The sequence below is a fragment of the Rhineura floridana genome, chromosome 6 (genome assembly GCF_030035675.1).
Source record: "Rhineura floridana isolate rRhiFlo1 chromosome 6, rRhiFlo1.hap2, whole genome shotgun sequence".
NCBI classification, from domain to species: Eukaryota; Metazoa; Chordata; class Lepidosauria; order Squamata; family Rhineuridae; genus Rhineura; species Rhineura floridana.
This window is the reverse complement of record NC_084485.1, coordinates 98761488-98780158: the sequence shown is the minus strand read 5'-3', so window position 1 is coordinate 98780158 and position 18671 is coordinate 98761488. Positions and strand designations below refer to the sequence as shown.

Below are 18671 nucleotides of genomic sequence, written 5' to 3'. Positions count from 1 at the left end.
GAAGCTAGAATTTGTGCCATGTAATCTTAAGCATGTTTACTCAGAAGTAATTCCCACTCAGTTTAATGTGGCTTAATGACTAGTAAACAAGTTTTGGATTCCAGACTTAACTTCTTGCATCTTTTCTGCAAAAGAGGTCAATTGAATCCCTATTTGTCACTATTCCTTAATTATCATGAAACTCTAATCCAGGCCACAAATTCCTCATTGCCCAGTCTCTCTCAGTCCGTTTTTTTAAACTTCAGAATGCGTATCTAATAGCAACCAATGACTTTTCCTATTTTCTCACTTGGAATCTGTTTTGGAGCTTAGAATTGCTATCTCACTTGAATCAGTAACATCTGTGAGTAGTGGGCCAGCTTGACTTAGATTTCCTGCGTTTCAAAGCTTTTTTTCCCCCTCTGAGGAGATTGCTCTGGGACAATTACATTTAATGCCTCTTATTTCTTTTCTTTTTCTATGGGTAGCTTGCCTTGAAGGATTTGAAAGTGACTTTAAGGAACATTACCACCATTTTGAAAAGTTCCATTTTCAAAGCACTTGAAAAGTTTGAGGGGGATTCCCAAAGCTGTATTGCAGCTTGCAGGTATGGCTTTGATTTTTCCTTTCTTGGCAGGCTTGCAAGTTTTCCATTCCCTTTCAAAAACATTATTGGGTGGCTAAAGGACAGACTTTTTTTTTAAAAAAAGTTTACATTAGACAAGAGCAGACAGCAAAGATGCTGCAATTCACAATCAGAATAAATAGACATGTTGACTTAAAAAGCCCTTTAGAAAATATGCTTTAAGTATAAGTAGCATCATTGTGTGTCTTTAAAGTAACTGGTTTGTACAAGACATTAGAGGTAACGGTATTCTTTAATAGAATTCAAAATACATTGAGCAGTCTTTTCTCTTTGCTGTAGGAATGTCCAATAGTAAGATAATGTGTTGCTGTTTTTAAATTAAATGATCATGTCTTAGCAGATTCAAGAAGAGTGCATTTCTGCTATCAAAATGGCAGCTTTTATATTTTGAAAACTTCTTTGTTGTGGCAAGCAATCTTGTTGCTGGTTCAGCAGACAACAAAAGTGTCCCTCCCCTTTACTAGATGGCTGTTGATAAATTATTCATGCAAGTAGCTAGGAATCTGGATTTTCATGTGAATTGCAGTGGCTTTTCCCCCCTTTCAGCCTCCCACTATTTAAATAGACGTTTCTTACACACCTGCATGCTTCAGGCAATCAGGTGTTTGAAATGGCAGATGGGCTGTTCTGCTCAGGCTCTCCCCTCCCCTACAGTGAGTTGCTTATCAAAGAAGTCCTGTGGATACTTTGTCTTTTTATTCATACTTGTGTGTGAATTCCACCCTCCACAAACTAATTAGCATGAGGGTAAAGGGGAATCTAAGGGGACTCTGCTAATTAGCATTGGGGATTACATCTTGGCTTATTAATTTTAAACTTAAAAGATGCAGGTGCATCTTTCTGCCCTGTAGGAGAGTGAAGCTTTAGAATGATTCCTGCATTCTACCTTTGCCTACAGTTGAGGACCAGTTTTTTGTGAAGTCTGTCAGCAAATTGTCTAGTAGTAGAAGCTGCTACTGAGAACTGTGTAACAAAGAAAGGACTGATTATGTTTGTATTACCGTGCTTTCCTATGGAAAAAAAAAGCTAGTAACAAATGATGGATTACTAGAAGCCTCTAGAAGTGTCTCAAGGAAATGGATATTTTCCGTAAGAGAAGGATTTTGTTATCCAGATTTGTGAAAGACATCTAACTAGAGGGGGGTGTTTTTAAAGTTGGAGGGTGAAAAATGAGCATTAGAAAGCAGAACCAGATTCCTATGTAGGGTAATGAAGCAAAATAACATTCTGTTATTCTACAGCAGCAACAGAGTACAGTAATTAGGTGTATCCATATCAACAGGGAGTCTCAGTGCATATACTGTAATAGATGAAGGATAGTCTGACCCCTTTTGTACTGAAACAGGAAGCACTTCCTGTTTTTGTGTTTCTTCTGTAACATTCAAAAAGGAAAGTTGCATATCTCCGCTATATGAAGATGTGTGTACTGTCTCAGTGGGCTCGAGACATAAGCTCTGTTTTTGAACATTACAGAAGCAAAAAAGAAGTGTGCCTCTTGCTTCCCTATTTAGCACTTATTGGAACATATGAAATCAGCAGCCCCACTTAGATGTTTACCTGAACACACAAGGGCTTGAAGAGGGGATGGAGTTACATGCAACTTTTACTTCCAGGTTCCCTGTGCTTGGGGGGGGGGGCAGGCTCCTCTTCACACCCTGGTGCCTTAGCATGAGGGTCTGAAGAGGGTTTTAAAATATGTTCAGCTGAATGCGCTTACAAGCGTCTTCATGATCAGGAACACTCCCTTATCAGGGTTCCCAATTACATGGTGGCCTCTGTATGTGTTCTGCAGAACACATGTAGCATCTCCCTTCAGATATGTGAAGGTCTGAAGAATAGGCGGGGGGGCAGAGCTTGTCTGTGCCTCTCTCTCTCACTTTAAGCCCTCATATGTTCAGATGTGCAGCTGAAAATGGCAATCTTTCCAACCCAGTCCTTTTTGTATTTTCTTTCTTGGAAGTAAGTTTCGCGAAACAAAATAGAACTGCACAGTGGCCACATCTGCTTAAAGTGTATAAAACAAACTAATAATTATGCCATTGTCTTGGGAGTAAAAGTATTTGCCTAACCAAAGCTGTATGCTAGATTTCTTCATACATTCTAAATATGCTTGTCTTGATATTTCCTCTCTGTTAAAATTCCCTAGGACTCTTCTTTTGGACTTTAGCTATTTTTCCTCTCCTCTCTTTCTCTGGGGTATCCTCAGAAAATATCTTCTAATTGCACCTCTATTTAGACACCATTTTAGAAATCCTGATCTCTGATTTTCCTCCCCCCCCCAATAAAAATATCAAGCTTCCTCTCTGGTAGGTGCTTCATCTTCCACATCTCTAGACCTGAACTTCCTCTTCTGCTTTTTAAATCTATCCATCTTGAACAAACATCATGATTTAGCCTCTTGCCCAAGCATGTGTCATTAACTTCAATAAACTGGCTGGCCAGAAATGAGACTTTGGGCTGGTAATGGATAGCTCAATGAAGATGCCAACCCAGGGTGGGGCGGCTGTGAAAAAGGTGAATACCATACTAAGGATCATTAGGAAAGGAATTCAAAATAGAACAACCAATATCATAATGCCTTTATAAAAATCTATGGTGCACTTGGAATACTACGTGTTGCCTCACCTGAAAATACTGGTTGCCTCACCTGAAAAAAGATATTGTAGAACTGGAAAAGGTTCAGAAAAGAGCAGCCAAAATGATCAAGGGCATAGAGCAACTCCCCTACGAGGAAAGGTTACAACTTTTGTGGTTTTTTAGTTTAGAGAAAAGGTAAGAGGGGACGTGCTGCTGCAGGGATGAGACTGTGCTGGGACCATCAAGGGTCAAGCATTTCCACCTGCCTTGCCCCACCCCTCTGCCTGGGCCTTATCAGGAGGAGCTGCAGGCTGAGTCGTGCTGCTGCAGGGATGAGACTGGGCTGGGACCATCAAGGGGCAAGCATTTCCACCTGCCTTGCCCCTCACCCCTGCTCTTAGTGACATTTTTCTGGGGACTGCCTTTTACCAGGAAGATGAATGCTTTTGGTTTGCTGTTCCTGTTTTTTTAGAGATGTTAAGACTTCGTTAGTTTGATTTTTTTTTTTGTAAATTGTATTGTTTTTATTTGTATTTGTATTTTTTTTGTGTGTAAGCTGCCTTGGGTTGTTAGTCTCTTAATGTTTTGATGTTTACATGTTCTGCTTTGTACGTCGCTTAGAGTGGCTGACAATTCAGCCAGATAAGCGACTAATAAGTCGAATATTAAAAAAAAATTAAAATGATGTAAATGAATAAAACTATGCATGCTGTGGAGAATCAATCAATCAATAGTTTATTACGGTCATTGACCAGTGTAAAGAGAACATAGAACATAGGAATAACACAGTTGATTGTTATAATGCTTAACTAAAAAACCAGTACAGAGTTATAGGATAAAAGAAATAAGAAATATAAATTATACAAATATGATAAAATTTAAAATAGGTATCAGCTATTAAGCTTTGGTGATATATCCCCAGAAGTATTTTTCAGGGGAAGGATTTAGAGTGTTTGATTTGGGCTGCATAAATATATTTGGCAATTGAGATCGTAACAGCCTTATTAAAACCGTTCAAAAGGCATTCCAGCATCTCCTCTTGAGACTTATTATTGAGCTTTTTAATAATTGGAAGTAAGTATCTAGAGCGTTCTAAAGAGTATAGTGAACATGCAAATATTATATGAGAAAGGGTTTCTAATTCGCCCGTCCTACAAGGACATAAACGTTGATCGTGTGGAATGCCTCGGTATCTCCCTTCCATTAGTGCAGAGGCTAGACAGTTAAATCTTGCCTTAGTAAAAGAATGTCGAAGTTTGGGTAAAATTAGGAAATCCAGGTATAGTGCATGGGATTTGATATTAAAGGTTAGGTTGAAGTGAAGAGGAGAACATACCTTTGAAGCTGCTGTTATTGAGGATTGTCGATCAATGTCTTTTAATCTGGTTAGAATTGTATGTTTGGCCATTGTTGGTTCTACTATGGATAGGTATTCTAATGAAAGGCCTAGTTTATGAAAGGGAGTTTAGCATGAAGGATTTTAGACCACTTGGAAAGGTAAGTATCTTTCCAGAGGCACGATAGATATCCGGTTGGAGTGTTATAGGAAAGTTTGACCCAATAGTTGAAAGCGTTGGACCACACTTGACATTCTAATGAATTTAGTCCTGCTTCAAGTCTGAGAGCAGCGTTTGGTACGCACCTTGGAACACCAAATATTCGTCATAGAAAAAGGGAAAGTACTGAATCTACGGTGCCATTGTAATCTGAAATCCAGAGCGGGACCCCAAAAAGGAGTTGTGGAATTACCTTTGCTCTGAATACTCGAATGGCAGCTGGAATATATTGTCCCCCTTTTATGTGGAAATATCGCAGGATACTTTTCACAGTCGCACGGGCAGACAGCACAGCCGCACGAATGTGTGTTGCCCAGGAGAGGAAAGAGTGGAACGTGATGCCGAGGTACTTATAACTCAGGACTTGAGCAATTTTTTGTCCATTAATGGTCCACTCAGCCTCTATAGGACGGTTGTTAAACACTAGAATTTTGGTCTTTGAGAAGTTGATAGTTAATTGGTTATCAGTACAATATTTCATAAAAACTTGCATAAGACGTTTCAGGCCAATTTTTGAGAAGTCTAGCAGAGCAGCAGCATCCGCGTAGAGTAGAATTGGGCATCTATGTTCATCTAGTTTGGGAGAATGGAATTTTGGTGATAGACAATGAGTTCTCAGATCATTTAGAAAAAGGTTGAAGAGTAAGGGGGCCAGAACACAGCCTTGCCTTACTCCCTTTGTTGTGGGTATTGAGCTGGTTAAATTACCGTTGCTACCACATCGTACACGTACAGAAGTGTGTTGGTGAAGATGGTATATTAATAGTATTAGCCTTTTGTCTATTGTTGTTTTTTCCAACTTGGACCAAAGTATGTTCCGTGGGATTGAATCGAAAGCGGATTTTAAATCCACAAAGGCAACGTGTAAGGCTTTCCCTGTTTGTTTTCTATATTTTTCTGCCAAATGGTATAGAAGTTGACAGTGATCCAGAGCGGATCTGCCCCTCCTAAATCCTGTCTGCTCCCATCCTAAGTTGTCTTCCTCTTCCATCCAGGTCAACAGTTTTCCTTTCAAATAGCTGGCATAGAGTTTCCCAACCACTGAAAGGAGGCTAATGGGCCTGTAACTTGCGGGGTCTTCTCGTGGGCCTTTTTTGCAAATTGGGATGATTATGGCTTCATGCCATATCGCAGGGGAACGACCCGTATTATTTATCAGGGTGAAGAGATTGGCAAGTATGGGGGCCCACCATTCTGGGTGGCATTTCAGAAGCTCCGGGGGTATGTTATCACAGCCCGGGGCTTTAGCAGATTTCAGTTCCCCAATTAACTCTATTATTTCACTCTGCTTCACTATCGGCCATCTAGGTAGATGTTCAAGGTCGGCGTCAAAGGGGTGCTCCGCAAGGCTATTTTGGACAGTTCCATAAATATCTGTATAGAATTTTTCCCAGATATATGCAGGGATATTGCATAAGGCAAGATTTTTAGGACTAATGTTTCCCGAGACAAGGGACCAAATTTTTTTTGTATTTTTCGTCTCAGAGGCATGAATTAAAGATTTCCATCCTTCGAGAGTGAACTGTCGTTTTTTTGAAGCTATCAATGCCTTGTATTTACGTTTAGTGGCAAAATACTCAGGGGGGAGATTGCTAGTTTTTTGCACTCGATATTGCCAATATAGTTGTCTCAGTTGTCTCTTTGTTTATACACATTCCTTATCATACCATCTAGGAGTGCCAGAATTAGCATTTTTTCCCTAGCTTTAGGTGCCAAAAATTTATCCAAGTTCTCGCTTAGAGTATCGTAAGCTTTAAGGGCCTGATAAAGATAGTCAGTTTCCCCTATTTTCTCTTGAAGGTTCAGGGCAGAGGCAGAAGAGATGAAAGTGGCTAACGTGGTGGCCAAATAGGGGGTCCAGAGGAGCCTCCTAAATGAGGAATACATTTGGTTAGCTACCAGATTGTTCCCCTTATCTATGCAACATTTGTCTTTAACTTGTACTAGTAGGGATATAGGTAGATGATCGCTATCTTGTCTTGTACCTACTGTAAATTTGACTATTTGGGATAACAGCTGATGGGAAAGTATTGCATAGTCTATTACACTGCTTCCCCTGCCAGATATATAGGTATACTCAGCATGAGTATCTAATGAGTTTAAACCACTGAGTATAATAAATCCGTGAGTTCCCACTAGGCGAGTCAAACAAATTCCCGAGTGGTTAATTTTTAGATCTTTGGAGGTTCTATCATGTAAAGAGAAGTAGTGGTTGGTGTCCTCTCCCTTCCAAAGTTTTGATGACCAGAGATTATCATTGCTGGATCCAATTCTGGCATTGAAATCTCCCATGATGACTAATAAAGCCTTGGGAAACCGTGCCTCCAATTCAGTAATGTAAGTTTCCAATTCCTCCCATATCTGCTCTGAGTGGTCTCTTGCTAAGTTGGGGGGCAAATAGACATTGATCAGTATTAGAGATATGGTATTGAACTCCAGCAAAACCGCCATTGCAAAATTATTACAGGGATGGAGATTTGTGTGATGAGCTATCAATATTGTAGAAATAAGTATTGTCATGCTGCCTTTGTTTCTGCCTTTCCGATGGTCCTGGGGCAGAGTTGCTGGTAGTGTCAAGGCAGCAAAGCCATCCAGGGATACATCATGAATGGTCCATGTCTCCTGAAAGAATATTATATCATGCTGTTTCAAATAGTTACACAGTTCTACATTGTTCTGTTTAGCATTCCATACCGCAATATTCCATGATAGGAAGTGTAGCCGCTGGTTTGTTGGAGTTGTAGTGAAGTAGATGGAGGGAGATAGTAGAAGAGGGACTGTTGGAATAAGAGAGAGATCTCAATGTTCTACACTGATTTGGTTGAGGGAGTTTGTTACGTCCATGAAAATTGCTCCAGATGACTTGGGGCGCACTGTTCTTGTAATCGAAGGAGTTAAGCTGGAAGGAAGAAATGCAGGATCCAGCAGGGGTACCATGGGGCTATCATTTCCCGGGCTCCTGTTGTGCTTTATTTCCACTAGCCGCTCTATGAGGTATTGGAGCTTATTAATAATCATTTTCCGCTCGGGTTCTAAGAGTTGAGAATATGGTTCTGTAAGATGAAGTTCCTCCTGTTCCAGTTCTTGTATTACATTGGAAAACGCTTGGATACAGCTGGGAATAGTGTTAGATTGCATTGACATAGAAGAGCTAGATTGTGAGTTAGTCATATGAAGCTCATCTATTGTAGTCATCTCTGTCTCCGAGATAGACGATCTAAGCGTTTGTGGAGTGTGGAACCATAAAGGGACTGGAGAAGATAAGTTTATATAATATCTTTGAATTGTTATGCCCCTTTCCTCGAGGGTCTTCCATATCTGAAATATTTGGTTGGCTATAGAAGAGGAGTGCAGAGTGACAATCAAGCGACAATGGTCCACTGCAGTGGATATATTGGTCAACGATTTGATATAATTAGTCCTATATGGTGGAAGAAGGGATTGAGCAAAGCATTTATCTAGAAACGGGATGCTTGGGAAAGAGGGCCAATGCCCGTATGCCCGCTTGTTGTAAGATAGTACCAGTTTTCCCGGTTGTAATATCAGATACCAGGGGATCTGTTGGGATTTGTCAGCTGCTAACCGTGCAAGCATTGGAGAGGACGTTGGCAGGTGTCTTACCTCCAAGTTCCTGTTGGCTGAGACGTAACTAGGCGAATTGTCCTCCTTATTTAAGAGTATGTCATTCTTCTTTTGGTAACAGGGTTTAGGTTTATCAGGACGTTGTTCCTTTGCATTGCCTTCCAACTGTTTAAACAATGATTTGTAGTTCATTTTCCTATCGCGTGGGGGTTTGCTGTTTTTAATGTTTTGGGGTTTCTTTGTTTTTAAAGCGTTTTTCCGCCTCCTCTGTGTTGAATATTTTGTTTTCATAGATTTATCCTTGTTCTTATTGGTTTGTCCTTCATTTAGCTCCTGCACAGCGATAGTGCTTAGTGGAGTTGTCATGATTTTAGAATCTGCAGTATTTTGCTCAGGCTGAAATCCAATTAATTTGACCAGTGTGGTAAGTAGACCATTAGTCTCAGCAATGTATGCTTTGATCTTGTTCATTTCTCCAATTAATAATGATTGCCAACTTGAAGGCTTAGGATCAAAGGGGGCTGCAGAAGGTAGGTGAAGAGATTCATAGCTCGTCTCTTGTGAGAATTGTGTACAGCTATGGAGATCTTGGAGTGAGTCCACTGTAATTATCTCCAAAGGCAGTCCATCCTTCATTGTATTATTGATACTGTTGTTATTGCAGTTAAAGCCAGCATCCGCTAGTTTCTCAGCCCAGCTTTTAGCAGCCTTACTGTCAGCAAATGCTTTTATGGAGAAAGGGTGGTCTAATGTCCATTCATATGTCCTTGGGGTGGAGGAATTCGTTTCTTGTGGTTTTGAGGAGTGCTGTAACATATGTGCTGAGTCATGCGTAGGTTGAAAATAGCTCGTGATTTTGGCTTGTAACTTATCCTCCCCCATGGCTGTTCCTGGCTCCTGATTGGTTCTCTGGTTAAAAGTTTTGCATATGCAGCTTAAAATAAAAAATTGTACTGTTTAGGGCTATTAAAACCAAGTTCCGTTACAAAATCCTGTTTGCCTCCAGCAGTCTTCAAGGTCTCCAGGAGTTTGTTAGTAGTAGAATTGCTTTGTTATTGCTACTGCCTCGGGCGTTGAAATCCTTGGCTGACGTGATTTATTTAAAGATCTGGAGCGGCGATTTACGATATACAAGCCCCCCGTTTGTCCTTGCTTTATACCCTGTTATATAGGGATCGTAAATTTCTGGTTGATTACAGCCTTAACTTAGCAGGTATTAGCTTTTTTAGCTTGTTAAGCACTGAGAATGAGAGCTGAATAGAGTTGCGTCCTACCGGAAGACGAGTCAGCCGGAAGTCCCCTGTGGAGAAAGTGGCAGAGAATTTTTTTCTCCCTCTCTCTATAATACTAAGACTTGGGGATATCAATGAAGCTGAATGTTGGAAGCTTCAGGACAGGCAAAAAGAAAATAGCACATAGTTAAACTAGCGAATAGTTATGTCCACCACCTTGGATGGGTTTAAAAGATGATTAGACAAATTCATGGAGGATAAGGCTGTCAATGGCTACTAGCCACAATGGTTGTGTTCTACCGGAAGTGTGGGCGGCAGTATGCTCTGAAATGTTTTCAAACATTTTGATAGTCTTGGTAACATATAAATTAGTTCTCAGAGTGGGAGGAAATCGGAGGATTCTATGTTATAAAGCAATTACAGTTTAATACTCTATTTTCCATTAAATCTTCTGAAATCATAACAGTCTGTCTGCATATTATTTATTATTTAGTGAGGCAGTAAAATCAATGTTGGACAAAATATATTATCTCATAAATGGTAAAAGGAGGCAATATTTTAAATATTATACCACTGTGTCCTGTAGTTTCTTTATTATGGTCAGTTAGGTAGGAATGACTTAAAAACACATTACTATGAAAGTACCTAAGAATAAGAGCCCTCACTCCTGCTGTTGTGAACAAATAACTTGATGAAATAAAAAGTAAAGCTGCTACCTACACAGGTGCATTCTTGGCTTCCAGGGATATTTCACAATATTTAGCCACAGTCAAATATTAGCCAATAGGTTAATCATCTTAGCTCAGCCTTGCATTTTCCTTACCCTTTGTTATTAGGACTATATAAGCATAAGCTTGTGGAAGATAGTGAAGAACTTGGTAAGATGCAGGCCATGTCAGAGACAGTGGAGACTGGTGACTCTGATGTCAGTGGGGTAGTGAATCCGCTCCAGGTTTTAGTCCGAACTTTCAAGTAGACTTTTAGTGGTTTTTCCCCTCAGCAGAGGCGGAGGACCTATTAGGATGATCCACTCCTGGAGGCTGATGGATCCAACTGGTTTCCAGATGGCTCTGGAGGATTTTCTGGCTAATATGACTGGGGCTCAACGATGTGGATAAGGCACTTGGCTTGGTTTGGGCAGTCACATGTGCTTTTGACTATTGCCCTCATGGGTGATAAAAACTAGCAAGGAAGAGACAGCTGGCTGGGCCAGGAAGGTGATTAAATGCCTCCTTGCAAGAGGGGGTGGTCACCGGCTACCTAAAAGAGGTAGTGGTAAGACGACTCCTTAAGAAGCCTTCCCTGGAATTGGAAAGTCTAAACAATTATTGGCCAGTCACTAATGTTACAGTCACTAATGGCCAGTCACTAATGTTACAGGCTAGATCCATTTAAGTGGGGTGTTTAGACCTGGTTTTGGCACAGAAATTGCCTTGGTTGCCCTATATGATGACTTATGTTAGGAAAGTGATGGGGGAGTGTGTCCATATTAGTCCTTCTTGATCCCTCAGCAGCTTTTGATACCATTAACCATGGTATTCTTCTGGAGTGTCTGTCCAAAGTGGGGGTGGATAGCACTGCTTTGCAATGGTTTTGGTCCTACTTGGATAGCTGCTCTTGGAAGGTGGTGCTTGTGGAGTATCATTAAAACCCTTTGGAGCCTTCCGTATGCGGTTCCACAGGGTTTGATTTTATCCACAATGCTATTTAACATTTACATGAAACTGTTGAGTGGGGTCATCTAGAGATGTGGAGTACATTGTCAGCAATGTGCTTACAACATGCAACTCTATCTCTCCTTTCCATCTCCAGGTGTGGCAATGGATGTGCTAGACTGATGCCTTGCCTTGGTAATGGTGCAGTGAGAGCCAATAAACTGAAGCTCAGTCCAGACAAGATTGAGGCACTGTTAGTGGGTGGTTCACTAGACTGGATGGAGGGAGTGTGGCCTGCTGTTGGGGTTGCAGTCCCTCTGAAGGAGCAGATGCATATCTTGGGGGTCCTGGATCCATTACTTTTGCTTGAGGTTCAAGTTGTCTCAGTAGTGAGGAGTGGCATCTGCTAAGACCCTATCTGGACAGGGATAGCCTGACTTCTCTTGTCTATGCCCTAGTAACCTCTAAGCTACATTACTGCAATACATTATATGTGGTTGGCTGGTCCATGACCAAAATAAATTCATTCATTCATTCATTCATTATATGTGGGGCTGCCTTTGAAGACTGTTTGAAAACTGCAGCTGGTGCAGAATTCAGTAGCCAGATTGTTCATCGGGGCAAGATGGTCTGCGCACATAACACCAATTCTGGCACTACTACACTGGCTACCAAGTGGTTTCTGGGCTCAATTCAAAGTGCTGGTTTTGACCTATAAAGCTTTATAAGGCTCGGGATCCCAATACCTCAATGATTGTCTGTCCCAGAATCAACCCAGACTCTGTGATTGGCATCTGAGGCCCTTCCTCATGTACCCCCTAGGAGGGAGGTGCAGAGGGTGGCGAGCAGACCTTCTCAGTGATGACCCCTTGCCTATGGAATGCTCTCCCCTGGGAGGCATGCCTGGTGCCATCATTAGCTATTTTTATGCACCAGACAAAAACATTTCTCTTCTCCCAGGCATTTGGCTCCTAATTTTGGAGGGCTTTTGGAGGGCTCTTGATGTTGTAGTCTCTTTTAGGGGGTGGCGTTGTCCCATTGCTGTGGTGTTTATGCATTTCTTAACTTTTTGTCTTGTTTTTAATTTTATACTGGTTTTAACTTTTTATTCATAAGTCTCTTTGGCTTCACGTTTGTGAAGAAAAGTACTAACAAATTTAATAAATAACAACAGTTCGGACTAAAACCCAGAGCAGATTCACTATCCCCTGACATTGGAGCCAAAAGCCTCCACTGGTCAGAGACAAGTTATAGCTGTAGTTGACTTCCAAAGAATGAACATCAGCAGATCTGGGATTGTTGCCAGCCCTGCTGAATGTGGAAAAATATTTAAAAGTCATTTAGCTGTTTGTTTTTTACTGATAAACAAGTGTTAAAAGCAGATCAGATAATAAGGCTAAAGGATATAATTAAGTTTATATTGACAAATAGCTTAAAAAGTTTTTCTGGAATTACAGATTAAGTCTGTTGAACTTCAATCCCATTGAAATAACGGGGACAAGTTAATCATGACTTGAGTCTCACTGATTTCAGTGGGAACTAAATGCAGTTAATTTAGTCTGGATCATTTGAGTTCTTACATCTACGGTTGCATTCTAATAAAGTTTTTCTGACAGATTGGCCACTTTGAAAGGGCCTCCTGCAGATACCATCTTATCAGGAGTTCTGTTCTGTTTTCTTTTTGGCGCCTATTGAAGACCTCCCTCTTTCAACAAGCCTTTTGTGACCTTATCCAAATCTGTGTCTGTGCTGGAATTGCTTTTTAAGATGTTTTTTAAACTGTTTGTTAAAGATGTTTTTAAGATGTTTTGTTTTAATACGTTTTTAAAGATGTTTTGTTTTATTAATATGTTTTAAATATGTTTGTTTTTAAGATGTTTTGGAGTGCTTATATTGTTTTTGTTGGCCGCCCTCCAGCCAGGGTTTGGATTGCTCTGCAGCTTCTTTCTTTCTGCTTCTCTCCAGCTCAGTGTCTACTGGGTATCCTTCTGCGCTAGATATGACTTTATATCCGGCAGTGGCTGGCTGGTACAGTTTCCATGCAGCAGACCCTTGAAGTTTCATTCTGTGACTCCTCTGTCCAAAGTCCGTGTGAAATAAAATCCTTATTCCTCCATAGTCAGTAAAGATAAGTGGTAGGCAGAAGTCTTAGAGAAAAAACTATGTTGCAAAAAATGGAGAAATGTTACATACAGATTGGCCCTAACCCACAATAGCTTCCTCTCATCATACATTTTATCTCAAAATCACTTATGTTTTCTAACCGATTGTTCTGCATTTGCACTTTTCCTTCTTCACATGGAATAACTCTGATTTCTTTAAATAACAGGGGAGCATTTGCTATCAGCTGAATATTGTCAAGCAAAAAGAACTTTACATCAGTTCTCAGACAACACACGTGAATCACTCAGCCCTCAAATGTCATAGAGAAAAGCATTACTGCTAAGTAACCTAATTTTAAGTCTGAAGATAAAATGAGCCAAAGTTTATTTAACAAAAGGGATTCTGGGGGTTCTGTTTCTTGAGCAAAAGAAAACAACAGTCCCGAAACACCTTTGCAGCATATGTTGTTTTTAATGACTTAAAGAAAGTAGCAGCACCAAGATGATGGAAATTATGAATGCTTTCCTAGCACTGACTATTTTTATTATCCTGATGAATCTTCAGCCTGTAATAGTAGCTAATTTGGTACTGGTGAATAAAGGAATCTGCGTTGAAAGAGGACGAGTTGCGTATGTAACTGAAAATGAACTACAGTTCAACATTTCTAATGAGAAAGATTCTTGCAAAGTAGAAGTAGTTTTAAATGAGCCAGTGACACAAAGAGTTGGGAAACTTACACCTCAGGTAAGTACCATTAGATCAGTTTCAGTGTTAAATTTCTAATTAGATATGAAATCCAAATCAGTTTGAATTAAATAGCCATATTAGATTAGCTGTTCTCGTTTATGGCACCAGTCTCACTCAGGATCAAATTCTGGAACTCGCATGTTCATGTCTGTGTCCAGTGTTTATTGCATTTGCACACCATAAAACTGCCTCTGGAAGGTGCTCTCTTGAGCAAGAATGCCAATGGGTGGATGTGGAAAAACAGCTTAAACAGTAGAAATGGGTGACCTTACCCATTTGCCTTTGTTTGGATTGGAAATCAGTCAAGTTCCCCCACCCAAGAAATCAGAAATACCTTATCTCCATTTCAGAAGCTGATCCAACATTTGTAAATAACCTACCCTCCACAAACCCCCTCTCCCTTTCATCATGACTTACCCATGTTGCACAGCAGCAGTGGTGCTCCAGACACAGCAAGAGGGAACTCTCCACCTTCCCTTTTCTCTCCAGCATGCTCATTTATGAGTACAAACAAGGAGCTCCAATTTCCTTTGTGAAATCTATTATACAGAAGGGTTATAGGGAGATTTGAGGGTTTTAAGGGCTGCAGGTGAGTAAGGCAGGAATTCTTCTCTGCTTTGGGTTTTAGTTTGTGGTCTTGTAAAGCTTGCCTCCCTTTTGAGTCAGGCTTTTAAGAGCTCCAATATCGGAGCCTGAGCTTCATAAACTTTGCTGGAATTTTTGTTAGACAAGTCTATTATTTGTTCTGTTTCTAGGTATTTGATTGCCATTTCTTACCTGATGAAGTCAAATACGTTCACAATGGTTGCCAACTGCTAAAAGAAGACAGTGTGATGTTAAGAGTATACAGGTGCTTCCTCAGTTTTTTCTAAAGCTTGAATACAGTTCTACATCACAAGGACACATGTATTTTGTAGCAAACCAAGTTCTGAAATAAGGGGGTGTACATTGCCTTGATATGGATAGCTTTTTCGTTCACAGGGCAAAAAGGAACCTTGGTGGGCAATTTCAGTGGAAGAATCATATGAAGGAAAAGGGTTAAGGGACACTTTCATGTACTAGTTTTCTGCTTTAGATTGCAACTTCCAAAGCTGCATTCTGTTAAACAAACATACATTTGGGAGGGGGGGGGCAAGCAGCATTTGACTACTACAAGGCATTTGGCCTTGAATAGGAGCTCTTGTCAATTAATTTATAAATTATCTAAAAAGTAATGTCCTTCCATTAATTGACCAAAAGAAAACTACATTAATGATTTATTTAAATTTAGTTCATGGAAAACTACATCTGTTTGTCACCTAAATGAAATTATAATCAAGCTTATAATGTCAACATATATATAATCTCAAAAAGGATATTGTAGTGCTGGAAAAGGTGCAGAAAAAAGCAACTGAAATTATCATGGGGCTGAAACAATTCTATGAGGAAATGTTATAATGTTTGAGACTTTAATTCAGAAAATAATACGTAAATGGGAGACATGATAGAGGTATAAAAACTGGGCACAGTGTAGAGAAAGTGGATTGAGAGATGTTTTTCTTCCTCTCTTATAGGGATGCAGTCTGTTTCAATTCTCTGTTTCTCATTTTTCCAATCTTAAATTCAGTTCTCCACATTTCCACAACAATTTGCTAATTTTATTTTTGACTAATGTACACATTTTTGTGAACCATTTCTCATTATGTAATGTATTTTTATATGTTATTTTCACTCATATATTGGTTTTTATGCACATTTTCCCCTAACACATGTCATTTTGTGAACATTGCTTGGTTGGCGAACTGCATTGCAAAATTCGCATAAGTGTGAATTTTCAAGGACAGCTTTGTTTTGGCTTTCATATTGTTTTGGAAAGTGTGGATTGAAAAGATTCGGTTTGAAATGCAAACTGAATAAAAATATTTGCCCATCCCCTGCTCTCTTATAATATCAGGTCATGGGATGATCCAATGAAGCAAAATATTGGAAGATTAGGACAGACAAAAAGAAGTACTTTGTTGCATAGAGTATAGTTAAACTGACATTTGCTATCACAAGATGTAGTGATGGCTGCCAACTTGTAAGGGAATTAAACAAATTGATGGAGGATAAGGCTATTCATGGAAGATAAAGCAACAGATGTGGACAACTCCTGCACTGAATCAGACCACTTCAGACAGACTTGGCTTATCTGAGCCTAAGGAAGGGACTTTCACAGAGCTTTGGGGAACTTCAGAGATTCAGACATTGAAAAACCACTGCAAAAATTGAAGTACCCAAGCTTGTCATATAAAGAAAATCTCATGGTGTGGAGGAAGAGCTGTTTTGTGACGGACGTATCTAGTTTCTGATCAATTCTACCAGTCACAGTACTTTGGGGGAGTAATGCTGAAGTTAATATATCACCTTGTTCTCATCTGTTCTGTGTTTTTTCCTAGTTCTGCTAGTAGTGCTTGCTCGTAAACTGCTTCATGTTTGAGTCCTTATGCCTCTGCCACATCTCCACATATTCACTTCTGTAAAATGAATTTTGCTTTTAATTTCTGTGACCTTTGGTGTCAATTGAGCAGAACACAAGCCTGAAGTTGCCTCCTCTTCATCTTAACTCCCTAGCCCCTCCATCCAGTCCCCTGAAATTTTACAGGTTACTTCTCTTAAACATTTTTTTTAAAAAAATGATGCCCAGCACAAAAATCCCTGGATCTATTTGTCTGTAATTTGACAGATTGTATCCACTTAGAAGGAGCTGCTATACCTGTAAACTTCATCTATCTAAAGGAAAGAAGTTATTCCCTATAATAGAGAATGTGGGAGGCATGAAGCTTTGTTTTTTCCAAATTGGGATTCAGATGCAAACCAAATCAGACAACCTCCAAAGCACTTCAAATGAAACCAGGCTAGTGCTGAACTGAGATCCAACCTTAATCTTATGGCCAAGGCACACCTCTACTATCAATAGTCATGATGGCTATGTACTGTCTCTAGTATCAGAGGCAATATGCCTCTGATCTGATGCAGCAGGGCCCTTATTTTATAATTCACCAACTGATTTTCTGTCTGAAAATCAAAGTATATTTTCTCTGTGCAGGAGAACAAAAAGAGCAGGCAAGGCTGCTTCCTAGAATCAAGTAGGCTTTAAAACTCTGTGTATGTTTTCCTCTAAAATGTTATGAGATAATGTTTCATACTTAAGGTTTTCTAAATGTTCATGTAATATGTTGCCATCTTTCACCAGAAAAAAATTGTCCTCTCATTTCCAGGTTTTCAGAATTGGAGACCATTGTAGAGATATTTGTTCTTCGTGTAGAGATCAGAAGCCCAAAATCAAGTCTTGTTCAATTTGGACAAGTCTCTCTAGAAGTTCCAGAATTCTTTGGGATTTCTCAGCTGATTGACAGAAACATTTTGAGTTTCAAATACAATGGACTTGGTAAAGTCTGTACAGTAAGGATCATGTCATCTGAATTACTGTTTCCTGCTGTTGGCCAAGTAGTTGTTGAGGACTCTAAAATACAGAAAAGAGAAGATGTTTCAACATACACTAAAAAGAAAAAAGGTATTTTCTTTCTTAATCTTATTTAACTCTCACCTCCTCAGCTGTAATCCCACCTTTCAGAATTACCCCACACATTGCAGTTTGGCTTGAACAGCTGTCTGTTGATTCAACAGAAGGCTTCTTTTGAGCTTAATTTCAGTGGGGGCAGGGGGGAAGATGGGACCATACAGGTGCCAGGGAAAGCCTCTGTTGGCAACCCATGGCCCATGTCAGGGGTTCCCAAACTGTGGTCTCTGCACCACCAGTGGTTCACGAGCTTCATTCAGGTGGTCTGTCTGTGAACAACAGCGGGAGCAGCAGGTGCGAACAGCGGGTGCAGTGCATGAAACATTCATATTGATTTTTAATTGTACTTTTATTGCTCCTTTTATTTCTTACACTGAATTTTATTATTTATTATTATATTTTAGATTGTATTTTATGGCATTCAAATTGTAGCACAGTAAAATACAATATATAAGAAATAAAAGAAGCAATAAAAATACAATTCAAAATCAAAAGGCATCTAGCACAGCGTATTACAATTCCTACAGCAGGCAGAAAAATCATTGGTGGGCTGCCAAGACCCTCAGCATATTTCAAGTGGTCCGTGGGGGGAAAAAAAGTTTGGGATCCACTGGCTTCTACTATGTCTGGCAGCTCTAGGGGAATCCCTGAACCTTTGCCAGTGTCCAGCATGCATGAGCCAATTCTTCAGTCCAGCTGGCTAGTCGAAAGGGGACAGCAGGGTGGTTGGGTCACTATTAACTAGGCTTTTCTGCAGTTGGAAGGAGAATGAAGAAGAATGTCTTTGCACTCTCCTTGGACCTGATTGATAAGATATAATCATGAAATAGGCCTCTTGTTTTGATCCAGATCAAACCTGTACCCTAGATAACTAAATGTCTGAGAAGGCACAATGATGACGTAAGTAAAGGACATCTTCATTTATCCAAACATTTGGGATTTCCTGTTTGCCAAACCATTCAGATAACTGAGGTTCTGCTACGTATTGAAACAGCTCATGGCTACAGCGCTAGAAGGTTGTGGTCAACAGTATGTAGCAAAGCTTTTGAGTTT

At 40.0% G+C, this 18671-nt stretch overlaps 1 protein-coding gene across 13 annotated transcripts in view; it reads left to right on the top strand.

Annotated features, from left to right (window-relative positions):
* The first annotated feature begins 254 nt into the window (after positions 1 to 254).
* LOC133387765 (FRAS1-related extracellular matrix protein 1-like) overlaps positions 255 to 18671 on the top strand; it is a 197706-nt gene continuing 179289 nt past the window's right edge. For 9 of the 13 annotated variants that reach the window (XR_009763554.1, XR_009763555.1, XM_061633228.1 and 6 more), the window contains exons 1-4: positions 359 to 586; positions 13557 to 14074; positions 14833 to 14927; positions 17317 to 17612. Coding sequence is in view for 11 of the 13 variants with exons in the window: in XM_061633228.1 (XP_061489212.1) it covers positions 13832 to 14074; positions 14833 to 14927; positions 17317 to 17612 (634 nt within the window). In the remaining 2 variants the exon portion in view is untranslated. The other 4 variants (XM_061633224.1, XM_061633225.1, XM_061633227.1 and 1 more) reach the window with 4 other exon arrangements.